Below are 14,191 nucleotides of genomic sequence, written 5' to 3'. Positions count from 1 at the left end.
AATGCCCCCCTAGGGAGTGCCCTTCAGCATATGCTATATTGCAATTCATTTCATCTCGGAAAAAGTGATTGATATATTTTTAAGAAATCTGTTCACACTTAGCGTGGACACCCTGTATACTGTAGCTTTTTCGAGGCAGTTCCCGAGCACAAATAAACGTGATTTGTCATACACCATCGCGTTTTGATTGCCTGCTTTGGGACAGCATTATCGTTGCTCTACAGCAATCGCCGAAGACAAACGGACGAGGCTGGGGGGTAGAGTGGACGAGAGGAGAGACGGTACGGACGGTACCAGAGACGGAAAACCAGAGGAGAGAAGGGGGAGGAGGTTGAGAAAGGAGGTCGGTCTGCGCATGCGCACTGGGCACCAGCTTTTTTCCCGCGCTGCAGCTCGGGGACCCTGTGAGTGGCTCCTGGAGATCACGTGGTTTGGGCGCCCGCCTTTTTCCCTGGACCATTGCGTTAACGGGAGCTTCCGGCGGATGGCTACGGTGCTCACGAGCTGAACGCAGCCCAGGTCAATCCAGGCCCCATAGCTCCCCCCTCTTCGCGGCTCTAAAAAAAATGTTTGCACGTTATAAACACGTGGTATTACTCCGTCAGGCATCATAGCTGATACCCATTGGCCGAAGGACATTGCGCGTTCCGCTATTGGTTGGCAAAGTTCCAAAAGAGCATTCTTTCGCGGGCTGCCTGTCTGGCGGGACGAGAAGAGAAGGGAGAGAAGTGGTAGGGGGCGTCTCGACGACCACCGTATGATGGCATTGTTCAAAGAGAAGTCCCAGATTTGTTAGTGTGTCAGAGTGACTCAGCGCGTGTTGTGATGTTTCCCGACACAAGTATCCTACGTACGAACAATCTCTCGAGTTCAGAACTGGAATGCAGTTGTGAGCTGACGCCTGAGGAACACTTGTGAGCGCCGTCGCATTTTCAAATGCAGTCACAACGGAGACAGGATTCGGTGTCCGTGCGACAAGCATTGCCCGCTTCGTTGAAACCTTCGCACTGCAACCAACAAAAGGAGATGCTCACCATGAAATCGCATGGACTCGTGTGAGCGTCGCTCACTTCTGGGAGTAGAGTTTGTGTGTGTTTTTCGAGTTCGAACTTGGTCAACGAACGCAACGATTTGGACTCTGTACGCACGGTGAATATTTGTGTCAGACTACTGAATCAGTACGATGTTTCAAATAAATGTGCATTTTGTCAAAAATTTGCCTAGTTGTTCTGGAATACGGAATAACGAGCGTCGGGCATGAAAACCAGTAAAAGTAAAAGCCGATGGTAGCCAGTACCGGGCCGAAAGGCGAGCCAAACTGAGAGACTCCTGATTGGCCGAATGGTAGCCATCATAGTTCATTTTCATTGGTTGGATGTCCAGTGTTGCCTGATTTATCTCAAACTATGGGCTTTATGGGGAGCTGTGGGAGCCTGGGTCAGTCCAGTTCCAGTTGAATCCCGGCTGTCGACGGATGCACAGGCTCCGTCACCTTGGAGGAAAGGTGAGTGATTTGCTCTCGCGTTTAGGCCTCGTTCCCGATGTGTCTGGTCTTGGTGCGTTTTTACATTTTACCTAGCTCTGCGCTCGTCTTAAGCATTTCCCCCGTATGACTGGACTTGTTTAGCAGTGACTTCCTTGCCGTCATCTCCGTTGAGTTTCGTAGCGTTGTGCGTCTTGACGGTCACCTCCAGGGAAAATTCTCACAGATCACAACAAAAGCGATCAGGCACAAAGGTTGGTGCCTACTGAATGTACCTCCAAAATAGTTTGGCCAAATACCCTGTATTTACGGGGAAATCAATTTTTTGGTTTGCCGCCGGATCGACCGCTCAAATCAGTGACGTCACGGCCAACTTTCATTTTGCCTCTTCTTGGCTTGTTGACTTGGGGCCCTATCCTCGTCAAAGTAATCTACCTCGATTACTTTAAATTTCTTCTGTCATTGGTGCACAATCGAAAAAGGCGTGAATATTAAAAGTGGTTGACATCTTCTATCAACCATTCGCCCCGCGTGTTATCTTGGAAAACGACCCGCCCTATCGGTGTTTTCTCCTGAGAATCCGAAGGGCACACTGTTGCTTCGGTTTTTTAGTGTCGGAAACAGAAAACTACCGGCGTAAAACTGAATTTCGTGGAAAATGTGCGGAAAACCAAGCTCGTAATTTCCTTTTTTGCTGTTTGTCATTTTTCTTGACGTACAGGTGTGCAAGATGGCAATGTTTGTGTGGCACCGTGATTGTACTTGGCATTTATAATTGAGTATGTGCCCGTAAGATGGGCGCTGACGTCAAGCAACAAAACGCTAAAAGCGCGAAGGATCATTGCAAAGGGTCGAACGCAGGGGTGCCAGATTTGGCTATAAACCGCCAAATTTGGCTACTTTTCGTTTCGTCTGGCGGGAAATTTTCAAGCTTGGCTATTTGGCTATTTTTGGGCTATTTCAATATTTTCCGGGCATAGTTTGCTTTTTTCTGTTTCTACAAAGCTGCTGTCTGCTGAAGGCCACAGTTCGTAGAGAGATACAGAAAGAAAGGGGGTCCCGACCAAGTTACGACGATTAAAGGTACTATAAAGCAGTCGAGGTCGAACCTATGCAATCAGCATGACGTGAGAGTGCTAGACTCAAAAGTTCAGCGCAACAAGTAATATGCGCAGAAGTTTACTCCAAGTATTTTTAATTGGTAAATAAAAACACAGTCAAGAGTGTCGGGGCGACGCCTGGTGGGGAGAAGTCCCCAATTTGTCAAGCAACCCTGTAAACAAGGAGACCGATAAACAGATGGCTTTCCTATTAGGATTTTGAAATACTACCTTTTGAGAAAGTGTAATTTGTGTGAAAGAAAAGAAACAAAAGCCGAATTTTGCACTCAGTAGCTAAACGTCTATACCTGGGCCTTGTTTCAGCACCGTGGCGCTGCTATCGTACGTCGCTGTTTGGCCCAGAGTCGTGCGCATGAGACATTTTTGCCGCCGTACTTGGCGGAGTTGACGTTTCGTCGGTCTGCTTCGCCGCAGTGTTGCCAGTAGATTTAAATTTGTATTTTTTCGGGAACTATAACGTCTATGTGAGAAAATTTTGCGGCATTTTACTCCTGAGGACGTACGCAATTCGGGGCACACAAAACATAGGGTTGCACCTCGACTGCTTTATAGTACCTTTAAAGGTTGCACAAAGAAGGCCCTACCAGAAAGGCAACGAACTCAAAGGATCAAATACACGTTACGACCAGTGTACGGTGTGTGGCCAATAACTTCGGAAGCCTGGAGCGGCCCCTCGCTCTTTCTGGAAGATGTGCGAGTGCAAAACACAAGAATAAAAAAAAGAAAAACAAGAACTACGCGTGCGCGTGCATCGCTATGCACGTAGTGCTGGCAACTGGCATTGCTACAAGACTGAAGCGTGTGGGCAGCTGCCCTCTATTTTTTCTTGGCACTCACGTTTCGGACACCGGCAAGACGCCTTATGCATAAGTGCGCGCCATCTATGTGCGGAGACGGAGACTACGTTTGCGCGCCATGTTTGAGTATAGCTGCCGGTGGTTTCGGTTTTCGCCACATCGCCTATCGCCAGCAACGCGGCATCCCGGGAGGTTGACCGGCAACTCCCCATTACTGCTCGTGCCACTGTGCACCCAAAAGGGCAATATTGGCTCGAATACCGATAAGGGAAATCCTCAGTTCGCTATTATTGCCTCGAAAATAATTAAAAAGGCACGTGACACGTTCACGGTCAGAACATGCTTAGATTGAGGTTGTTTGGCGAGTCACGGGACGGCAGCTTCTTTCAGAAGTAGGTCTATACTAAACGCGAGCTACAGAGGACTTCATTTATGTGCAGGAGTGTTGCATTTCCAGTGGAAGCGTGCTGCCAGACCAGCATTTAGAAGATGATTGGGAAAATGAGCTTTGTGCACTGTCTCTCTTGGTGCATATCTGTTTGGGACATTGTTGCTATAATTGCTTTTGAAAAAGAGCTATGTACCAATCAGATAACCAAGTACGACACAGCAGATTTAAGAGCAAAAGCAATGTGCTCCTTCTGATGTGTCGTTGCCTTTTCATCACAAAGAAAATGGCATATGATGCGAGGAAATCGTCAAATCATCACAGAAAGTCTGGTTTTCTGTGTCTCCAAGAAAGGGGCTCTTCCTCTTTCTTTGTGTGAACAGTCAGCTCCACATGACTTCAATCTAAAAAAGTATGTATCCGGTCACCTTTTGTTGGGTAACTGGTACCAAACAAGTACGTGTGCGAGTATGGTACATCTGATATTTTACTGAAGGTACACAAAATGTGTCTAGTCACAGGTGCTCAAATGCTTTTTTATTCCGTTACTGAACAGGACCAGCAGCTAAGCAGAGAGTCCTGTAGTAAGATCATCCATCGCCACTCCATGCTGCACAAACGCGCATATAGGGACCCGCTACGTAACTGCGTAACACACCGCATCAGAACACTCTGCTGTAAAGTTCGGGCAAGTAGTTGAGTATTCATACAGGGTGTCCCAGAAAACGTGTCATTGAATTATAATAAAAAAACTACGCCACCTAGAATCATGCGGTCAACAGCATTTGTTCTTATTAGGTTTTTGCCACCTCCTAATGTGAATGTCATGTATTCCAAGTTTAATTATGTAAATATTTGCGAACTGAACTCGGAAATTTGCCAAGTAAAGGTCACTTTTTTACCCCACCAACATGAAGAGCGTGCCGAATTCACTCAAATTCATGATAATTCACAGTGATATTCACGAGCTATCCCATCGGAAAAAATAGCCGAATACCATGCTTTTCGGAGCACCGGACCATAGCGCGCGATGACTTTTTGAGCGCAATCGCTCTCAGTGCGACGAAAGGAGGTTCCGATGCCAGCTCACAGAGTGATAGTAGAAAAAGTAACTGTTCCTAAAATTGGGAGAGGGAAAGCATTATCCCAGCGAAAGTCGGACATGATAAGCCGTGCCTGTTTTATCTCTTTCTGCGATGTCGGGGAGGGCTGGGTTTCCAACCTCCTTTCGTCGGACTGACAAAGATTGCGCTGAAAAATTCATCGTGCGCTATTCTGTGCGACCTCCGTAGAAATGTTCGGCTATTTTTTCCGATGGGATAGCTCCTGAATATCCCTGGCAATTATCATTAATTTGACTAAATTAGACACTCTCTTCACATTGGTGGGGTAAAAAAGTCACCTTTACTAGGCAAATTTCCGACTTAAGCCCGCAAAAAAAATACATAATTAAACTTACGTTACACGACATTCACTTGAGGAGGTGGCAAAAACACAGTAAGAACAAATGCCATTGACCGCATGACTCTAGGTGGTGTAGTTTTTTCATTATAATTCAATGAAACGTTTTCTGGGACACCCTGTATGTACAACAGCGACAGAGTCCCCAAAATTCCGCAGTTCGACGTGAGATTTTTTTTCACGAAGTTGCAGCTACGCCGAGCGTGCTTGTCCGATGCTGGTTGCTCGTTGTAGAAGACAATAACGAAGTTGTCCGAAAGAAACGTTCGTATAACGTTAGCTTCGTGAGCTCGGCTGTGCATTCTTCCTGCTCGCCTGCCATGCTAAAAAGCTTGAATCGCAAGATTCCCGACTTTCCAGCTGGTCCCGCTACAGAAAATCGCACATAGCGCGACCGCCCGAATACTCAAACATGGCGCCGCCGCCACCCGCCGCCACGAGATGGCAGCACTTATGAATAAGGCGTAGTGGCAAATTTGTAATGGGGAAGTGCGGAAAGTACCCACGGCAATAGAGAAAGGAATGGGAGGAAGATGCAGACTTTAAAGGTAAATTAAGCTGATACTATTCTGATATGCCACAGTGGTTTTGCTATGTTACGTATGGGCTTTTGAGACCTGCAGCCGATTTTGCTTTCGCTACACGGGCGTCCCTCTCGATATTCCTGCTGGATGGCTTGCCGCCTTATCAACATCGAGCTCTGCTTTCTGCAAGGCATGCAAGACTGACCTGCGACCGCACCTAATATAAATACACCAATAAATTGACTCTAAGGTGTTTGGCTATTTTGGCTATATTCAAATTATCCGACTTGGCTGTTTTTTGGCTACTTTCTGGCTTTCACTTGGCGGGCTAGGGCTTTGGCGTCTGGTAACCCTGGAACGGACAGTGTGGCGCGAGCCGTAAACGCGTTTATGAGAAATCGGTCCGTGCTTTAAATCCTGAGCTTTATTTATGAGCTTTTTTTATATTTTTCTGTGTGTTCGTGCGCTCGATATGCGAAATTATAATTCGCATTTCAATATGCGTCTTTTGTTCGTGACCTTTGGGGGTTGTAATGATACCGCAAATGAGCGTTGATTTTTTTTTTTTGTGTGTGTGTGTGTGCACCGCTATGTTGCAATAACATTGACTGTATGAGGGCTCTGACGACGCTTCGAAAAGCTCGTTACTTTCACGCATACGATGCCGCGATCGGCGCTGAGAAATGGTGTTAGCGGTGCTTTTCTATCGTTATTAAACAAAAACGAAGAAAGATATGAATTTTTTGTAGTGATGAGCACATACAGACTTTATACAACGCAATAAACGGAAATGCACATGCGGACCCATCACAAAACCCATCGCCGCTCTAAGTAACCGACCCTTTTTCGCTACGTTACTTTTCAGCTTTGAAACTAATGTCTTACGTACTTGTTACGTCAAAATGACGTAGGGTCACGGTCCGAGATTAGGGCCGAGAGGCTGTGAAGGAAAACTAGGTATAAATTTCAATTGAAACGGGCGGGATTTAAGGCAGAGTATTTCGTGGTAGCCCGGTCCTACATCTTGTGACGTAAAGTAATCGAGGTCGATTAGTTTTGACGAGGATGGGGCCCCTGCTCGCGGTGTCGCAATCATCAGGCCGAAAGCGAAATGGAGAGTCGCCCTTGCATATAAACACCACGAACACCGTTCCCTTCGTCTGAATTTGATCATCATCGTTTTCCTTTTGCTAGACAGTACACACAACTTGGTCAGGTGTCATCTTGTGAGAGACGCTGTTAGGGAGAATTGTGACAATGCCGTGTCGCTGTACGCTAGCTAACAACAAAGATGTTTCTACCAAGTTACCGGTTGATTTTGTGCGTGATTTGGTGGTGCGAAACAAGTGGTAGAGTGCTCTGTGCTTACCAAGGCAACAGTCGTGTGTGCTGGAAGCATTTTGCATCTGAATGTTACGAGGTCGTTCACCTGAGGCCGATTTGGACTCGAAAAGTCGCTGAAAAGGAATACAGCACATGCCTCCTTCAACGTAGAGTCACGAAGTAAGCTTATTTCGTGACTCTAGTTCGACGACGACAAAGGGGACAGCACCAAAGGACCGTAGTCGCAGGTACTCTGTCCGCACGAACTTGCACTATGGCTCGCACGTAATATGAGCATGTGAACGAGAAATCTGGGGCCACCGTGCCCTATAGTCAGCGGTTACATGCACTACGCAGTTTCTCAGGTAAGTTGGTTTCGAAATTACATGGCGTTGAAGAAGTCTGATGAGCCTACGCACAGACAAGACAGAACTGTCACAGCAGCTGAACTCAGCAAGAATTTGAGAGCTCCTCTGTGTCTGTCTTGAATTCCGTATGATCACCCTCAGCCTTTTCCCAATATCCCCATACAGCCCTATGTCCCACTTACATGGCAGTATTGCTGTTCCTTTTTAAAAGCCGGGCTCTGTCTATGAGTGCTGTGTGTCTGAGTTGTAATGTAAGGTTATAACATGTAAGTGAGCCTCTACGCACAAGAGGAGAGGGAGAGACTGGAGTGACGTGCGCGGTACTGTGGCGGTGCTCCTGTTTTGGGGGGAAGCCCATTGTAGCACGTGCGAGCAGGGAAGAAGGTAAACAAGCTGGATCGGTCGTTTTAACGCCAAGCGTTTCTCGTGATTTACATCGTTCTTGAGCGACGAAATGGTATATATATGTTGTGGATAACGTGTAGTGAAAAAATATGTGTTATAGCACTTGGATAGAGGGGAGCATCTGTCTCCCGTGTTCCAAAAGACAAAAGGGAATGTTGGCGATGGGAGAAGGCGATCAACCGTCGCTACTGGCAAGCTACAGATACCTAAGGTTGTTTCTAGCCGTTATTCTGATGTCACAGTACAGAGGCATCATGTTCAGGGCCTTTAAAAGTAGATGGTTGCTTTCTATATATTTTGAGGCCACAGTTCGCGCCGGACTTCTATACTGTCTGAGAGGGATAGTTTACCCGCATACATGGAGGACAGAAGAAAAGGAGGCGCCCCAACGATAAGGAGCAACGACGATAACCGTTGTGAAGTGGAACAGCCCTTAGGCTTTTTCAGAGCCTTTGAAAAAAGAAATCTAACCGTCACGGACCTCCCGCCGTAATCTGGACGGGAGGTCCAACGTCTGTATGACACTTACCACAGGTCAACAGGTCCCCGTCAGCCCTGCCAAACGACAACGGGTAGGGAGCCCTTCCTCTAGTGATCCCAATAATCCACAGATCGTGAATGTTCCCGATAACACCATGGACACTTCGGTACCGCCAGCTCCTCAGCAGACAGATGAGATGAACGATGGCAACCTTGCCACTTCTCTTCATCACCCGTTCACCACTGTCACCTACAGGAAGAACCGAGCCGGCGGTATTCTCATACTGTTTCGACCAGCAACTAGTGACTAGTCCTTCTGGAAGGTGAATCCTAATGCGGTCGCTAGTGAGATACGCCTGCTAGCCCAACAACAGGTTATGCACCACCGTTTCCACCGAGACGGTTCTCTCTTCGTCTCCGTACGGTCCGAAGCAGCTGCCCGCAACCTTTTGTCTGCTAAGTGCTTAGCTGGGATTCCGGTGATACCATCAATACCCCAATCGTACGCCAGAAATATGGGCAAGATATATGATGTTCCAAGAGAGTATTCGAACGACGACCTCGTGCTCTACCTTAAAGGGACGGTCTCGTGCAGCCGGGGCGATTCCGAAACTTAGCCAAAACTAGTTTCACGAGTACTGTACACATACAACCGTCAAAGTTTCATTCGGAATAACCAAGTCGTTTTCGAGGAATTTGTCGAAACGTGCCGTAAGAGCAGACGACGAAAGCTGCGCTCTCTCATGCATACGTCACGTATGACGTCGGCCTGCGGGTGCGTCGTCGTTGTCATGGTAATTGCAACTTGCAGACGCACCTTGGGTTGAGTAATCCCCTTTGCTCTCGAAACGGGGACACTCAGGCATATACCTCCGCGAGCGGAGAATGTAGTCCGAGCATTGACTGTGCCGTCTCCCATAATGTGGCGCACAATCGGATACGTGGAAGCTAAGTCACGTGTTTTCTTTCCGCGAGTATTTAATACGGTTTTTAAATAAACACGTACTCCTTCTCCATGTACGTCGTCAGCGACACTTCATTTGGAAACATGATCAGTGTACAACGGGGAGTGTAATGGAAGCGCGCGTATATTTTTGGTCGGAGCTGTAATGCGACCGCGCGCGCCGATGGCCAGCGACTTCAGATTTGTGATTGTGGATGGGGTTGTTCTGCAACTTTTAACTTGTATTTGAGGATTAACATAGTTGTTCTGAACCACCATGCTTGCCATTACATAGAATGTGCGTTTTTCACCTGAGAACTGAAAGAAAATGTACAAGAGTTGCCGCGGTGCCCAGTAACTTCTGAAAGTCGTCTGCTCACGCCGATGCACTAGCGCGCGCAAAAGCAGACGATTTCTGTATCCTATCACGGACTTATCCGCAGGGCGACGTGGCCCTTCTTATTGTTGCCAACACAGATCGCGGTATGCTCTGCAATCTTTATCAATTTAATTCGGTTATTTAATAACCGTGGCGTGTTTTGTCGGGAAAATTAGCAGTATTCCATTTTCAACAAAGGGCAATCGAATGGTACACTTTATGAAAGGGGCAGGGGGTACGAGACCGTCCCTTTAAAGACGCAGGGGTTTTATCTGCACGGCGACAGGTTCGGCATTCCATAGCAGAAGATGGCAGTGATGTGTTTACCCCGTTACGGAGCGTTATCCTGACTTTTGAACCTACAATCCGTCTTCCCCACCGAATTGCCCTTGGGTTTCAGACCTTCGCAGTCCAAGAGTACATAAAAGGCCCCATACAGTGTTATAACTGCCAACGATTTGGCCATATTGCACGAAAGTGCCGTGTTCTACACGGTGTGGCATCTGCGCCGGGCCTCACCGGAGATCAGACTGCAACAATAAAAGAGAGCCAAAGTGTGCTAACTGCAAATCCAGCCATCCCGCATCATTTTCTTTATGTCCTGTCAAGACCGCCGCCACCAAAAGGCACCAAGACCGGACCCTACGACTTCCGTCTGACGCTCCTAGGGATGGTAGTGCCACACTCCCGTCTCGTACAAATGCACAAGAATTTCTTGCACTACCCCCTCGATCTGCACCAGGTGCACGAGGGTCGCTGAACACAGTCGCGGTTAAGCCTATCACAAGCAGTCACCCACCGCCTGCTCGTCCATCAAGGCAGATTACAAACACTTACGCCAGTGTGACGGAACCAGCAGGCACGAGGAGACAGTTACCCTCATCAGCCTCTGAAGATATGCCTTCTCTGGGACTCTTCTCAGCGGTACTCGCTGCCCTTAAGGCAATTGTCTCTGCTTTTCCTGGTGCGTCGCAACTGCCCGAGGTTCAAGCGTTTCTGGCACTGGATGCATTATCTTCGCATCAGCATGACGGCATTGTATAGAAAGGCCATGGCAATGCAGTGGAATCCTCGAAGCCTGCGTAACAAGCTCCCTGATTTTAAATTACATCTACAACAGTACAAGTTCACTTTCATAGCTATATGCGAACACGGCATGGATTGTACACATCGCGTTAATGGATACACAATCTGTCGATCTCATCAATCCCCTGAGAGCAGAACAGCGCTATACGTTCGCAATGACCTCGTTGCTGCACCCATCGGGTCAGTTTGTGATCGCTCTTATGATTACGTCACCTGCAGGATCCGCCTTGGCCCCATGCTGTTAACGGTCGTCAGTATCTATATCCGTCCCGCGGTACAGGTCCTGTGGAGTGACCTCGAACGCTTACTTGGTTCTCTGGAAGCCACGGCGCTTGTGCTGGGTGACTTCAATGCACGTCACTTGGCCTGGGGAAGCCGAAGGACGGACGGTAGGGGAAGGAGGTTGTTGGAGGCAATGGAGAATAATAACATGTGCCTGCTGAACAACCGCGAGCCCACTTACATGCGATCCCCAACGTCACTTGATGTATTGGACCTCTCGTGGTGCTCAACCGACATAATTCGCCACTTGTCGTGCGCTACGGACGCCGACACTAGAGGTAGCGATCGTTTTCCTCTATATATTTCGCACGACAGACTGCTCCTCTCAGCCACTACTGGACTGATTTCTTTCACAAACTGGAGACTTTTTCGTGCGGGCCGCAGAACATCTGTGCACATCGGTATGTCCCCAGAGGCTCTGTCTCAAGCAATTACCCGCGGTATTCAGTGTCTAAAAGGGTAACAGGCCATGTCGGTCATTCCCCAGCAATTAACCACCTTAGAGCATTAAGTCGCCGAGCAGAAAGAACGGCTCGTCGAACAGGAAGCGTTAGCGTAAGTTTTGCAACCACCTTTCACCGTTTGATCCGGCCACGAAGATCTGATCTCTGAAGGAGGTGCCCCCTCAAAAGAATCCTCTCGCGGCCTTGGCTATCGTTAAGGGTGTAGACGAAAACAGGCTTGCGACGGACTTCTGTGTGGTACTAATGACTCCGGCGGCTGCCTCGACCACGCCACTACACCGTAGTTTTGTATGCAGTTTGGCGGCTGAACTTCACCAAGACTGGCCCCGTCCCCCGGAAGTTATGGACCGCGACTTCACACCAATCGAGCTAAAGGCAGCGTTGAAGCTTGTGAACGCCGGCTCGTCCCCTGGACCCGATAAAATCACCTATGCCTCCCTACGAAACCTTGACGGGCGGTCACTCCAAGCCCTCCTTCATGTGTATAATACGTCTTGGCAACAAGGATTTTTACCACATACATGGAAGGAGGCATTGGTTGTTCCCATCCTGAAACCAGGCAAGCCCCCAAATGCCCTATCCTCCTTTCGTGACCCTTCGGTGAGCCTGACATGCTGTATAGAGAAACTGATGGAGAGAATGGTTTTGCATCGCCTCGACTTGTGGCTCGAAAAACAACGTGCGTTCCCTCACAAAATGGCTGGATTTCGTCGCCACCGAAGCTCCATGGATCCAGTTCTCGACCTAGTCTCTACAGCTCAACATGCTCGTGCCCATCGACGGATCGTCCGATCTGTTTTCCTCGACATCAAGCGCGCATATGATACCGTCTCGCACATTTGTGTGCTGCACGCCTTGCGCTCGTTTGGAGTATCCGGTCGGCTCTTCATCTGGCTCCAAGACTTCCTTACGGACCGAACTGTCGCTGTCCGTACGTCCCAAGGCCAGAGCCCTCAGGATCCTGTTCCTCAAGGAGTTCCCCAAGGAACCATTCTCAGCCCGACACTCTTTAACGTGGTGATGGCCGGCCTAAAACCAGTAATTCCTCGCAAAGTGTCGTTTTCCGTGTATGCAGATGACGTCGCCCTTTGGGCAGTAGGAAAATCACGCCCAGCTCTCCAGCGCCGCCTGCAGCTCGCTTTAAACAATATCCATACGTACCTCACGCACCTCGGGATGCCTGATCTGCCTGATAGCAGAAGAACATGTAGGAAAGCCAACTTGAAAGAAAAGTATGAGGTGAGGAGGAAGGAAGATGGAAAGAGGCGTGGGCAGACGAGAAAGGGAACATCAGATATCGCGCGCCGAGCCTGGCTATCAGCAGCAATTGCCTAACGCAGAATGAAAACATGATAATCAGCTCTAATAACTTTTGCCAAGCCTTTCTTTGCTGTACTGGTGCTCATAATTCTGGGCTGCTACTCGTAGCGTGTGGAACGGGATGACCGGCACTCGTGTAGGCTGGTCAATATCCATTTTTGTTCTCTCTGTGGGAAATCGGGATGCCGTCGATGATGAGAAATGTGCGTCCTGGGGCGACTTCTAAGGGGACTGTGCCGGTGTATGTGTGACAGCGTCGGAGGAAACCATCAGAAATTACCCTTATGATGAAAAAAACAAAAAAAGAACTCTATAGGCTACGAAGACGAATTCAGTAACTGCACTTCACTTTATTACTTGTACCTTGTTACTCCGCTATCACTGTACCATATGCTTCAGTTTGTTCTTGGCCTTATCATGAGCACATTTCAATGCTTAATTTCAAATTTTGCGTGTTACAGTCTCTTCCCGCCACCATCAAGAAGGCTTGTCGGTTACCAACACCTTCTTCTAAATAAACAAACAAACAAGCGGAAGGGTGCTTATCTTCAGAACATCTATAAGTGGCAGCAGAGTCACGTTCGACACAAAAAGTGCACTCTTAAAAATGAACTTCACCGCATAGCACGCTCCTAGCCAACCATCATCTCAAATGATATCGTTATCTGCCCTGATTTGATGGAAACGGGAGGCGTACGCCTTTTTTGTGACACTTATGCTGTTCATAATTGTCACAGAAAAGGTGTACGCCTCTTGTTTTCAACAAATCAGGGCAGATAACGATATCATTTGAGATTATGGTTGGCTCGGAGCGTGCTATGCGGTGAAGTTCATTTTTAAGAGTGTGGTTGGTAAACCAACACCTCCTAGATAGCGTCGGGCCTGCGCGCTTACGTCACCTATGGAGGCCTTTCCAACTTTGCGATCTGCTTCGAGCTTTCTTCTCGTTCACTCTTTCATTAACTTCATAGCAGCATCCACAATAGTAACAGCGGGCCTTCCTGTGTGACGTAGGGCGAGGGCCTTCTCCTTATCTTGGATGTGTTGGGTAAACTCTGCACAAATAAGTCCGAGAAACCGAGAAAACGGAAGAAAGGTGCAATCGCAAACTGTGGTGATAAGATGGTAGGGAGCAACGGACGTTATGTCAAAGTTTCCTTTCACCGCACCAAGAGTATAGAGTCGCGCAAACGTCCGTGGTGTTTCCCGCAGATATTCGCCATTCTTCTGGAATTTTTGCGGGCGTCTAATTCGCTTTATTGTGGAATGGGGTGAACATGGTAGAAAATTTGAGCAAACCATTCATAACGTGGCTTGCCTGAAGGTGGCTTGCCAGTGGATAAGATTCTGAGTCTTACATAACTGCA

The 14,191-nt window shown here is 48.1% G+C and overlaps 1 protein-coding gene across 1 annotated transcript in view; it reads left to right on the top strand.

The window, feature by feature from the left end:
- The first annotated feature begins 1,318 nt into the window (after positions 1-1,318).
- The window catches only part of LOC135384030 (uncharacterized), a 52,660-nt gene continuing 39,787 nt past the window's right edge, over positions 1,319-14,191 (top strand). Inside the window, exon 1 of the mRNA XM_064613279.1 lies at positions 1,319-1,504. Coding sequence (XP_064469349.1) covers positions 1,342-1,504 — 163 coding nt within the window. The 5' untranslated portion in view covers positions 1,319-1,341. The remainder of the gene's footprint in view (positions 1,505-14,191) is intronic.

The sequence above is a fragment of the Ornithodoros turicata genome, chromosome 2, assembly GCF_037126465.1.
Source record: "Ornithodoros turicata isolate Travis chromosome 2, ASM3712646v1, whole genome shotgun sequence".
Taxonomy (NCBI): domain Eukaryota; kingdom Metazoa; phylum Arthropoda; class Arachnida; order Ixodida; family Argasidae; genus Ornithodoros; species Ornithodoros turicata.
The sequence above is the reverse complement of the archived record's forward strand: the minus strand, read 5'-3'. Positions and strand labels throughout refer to the sequence as shown.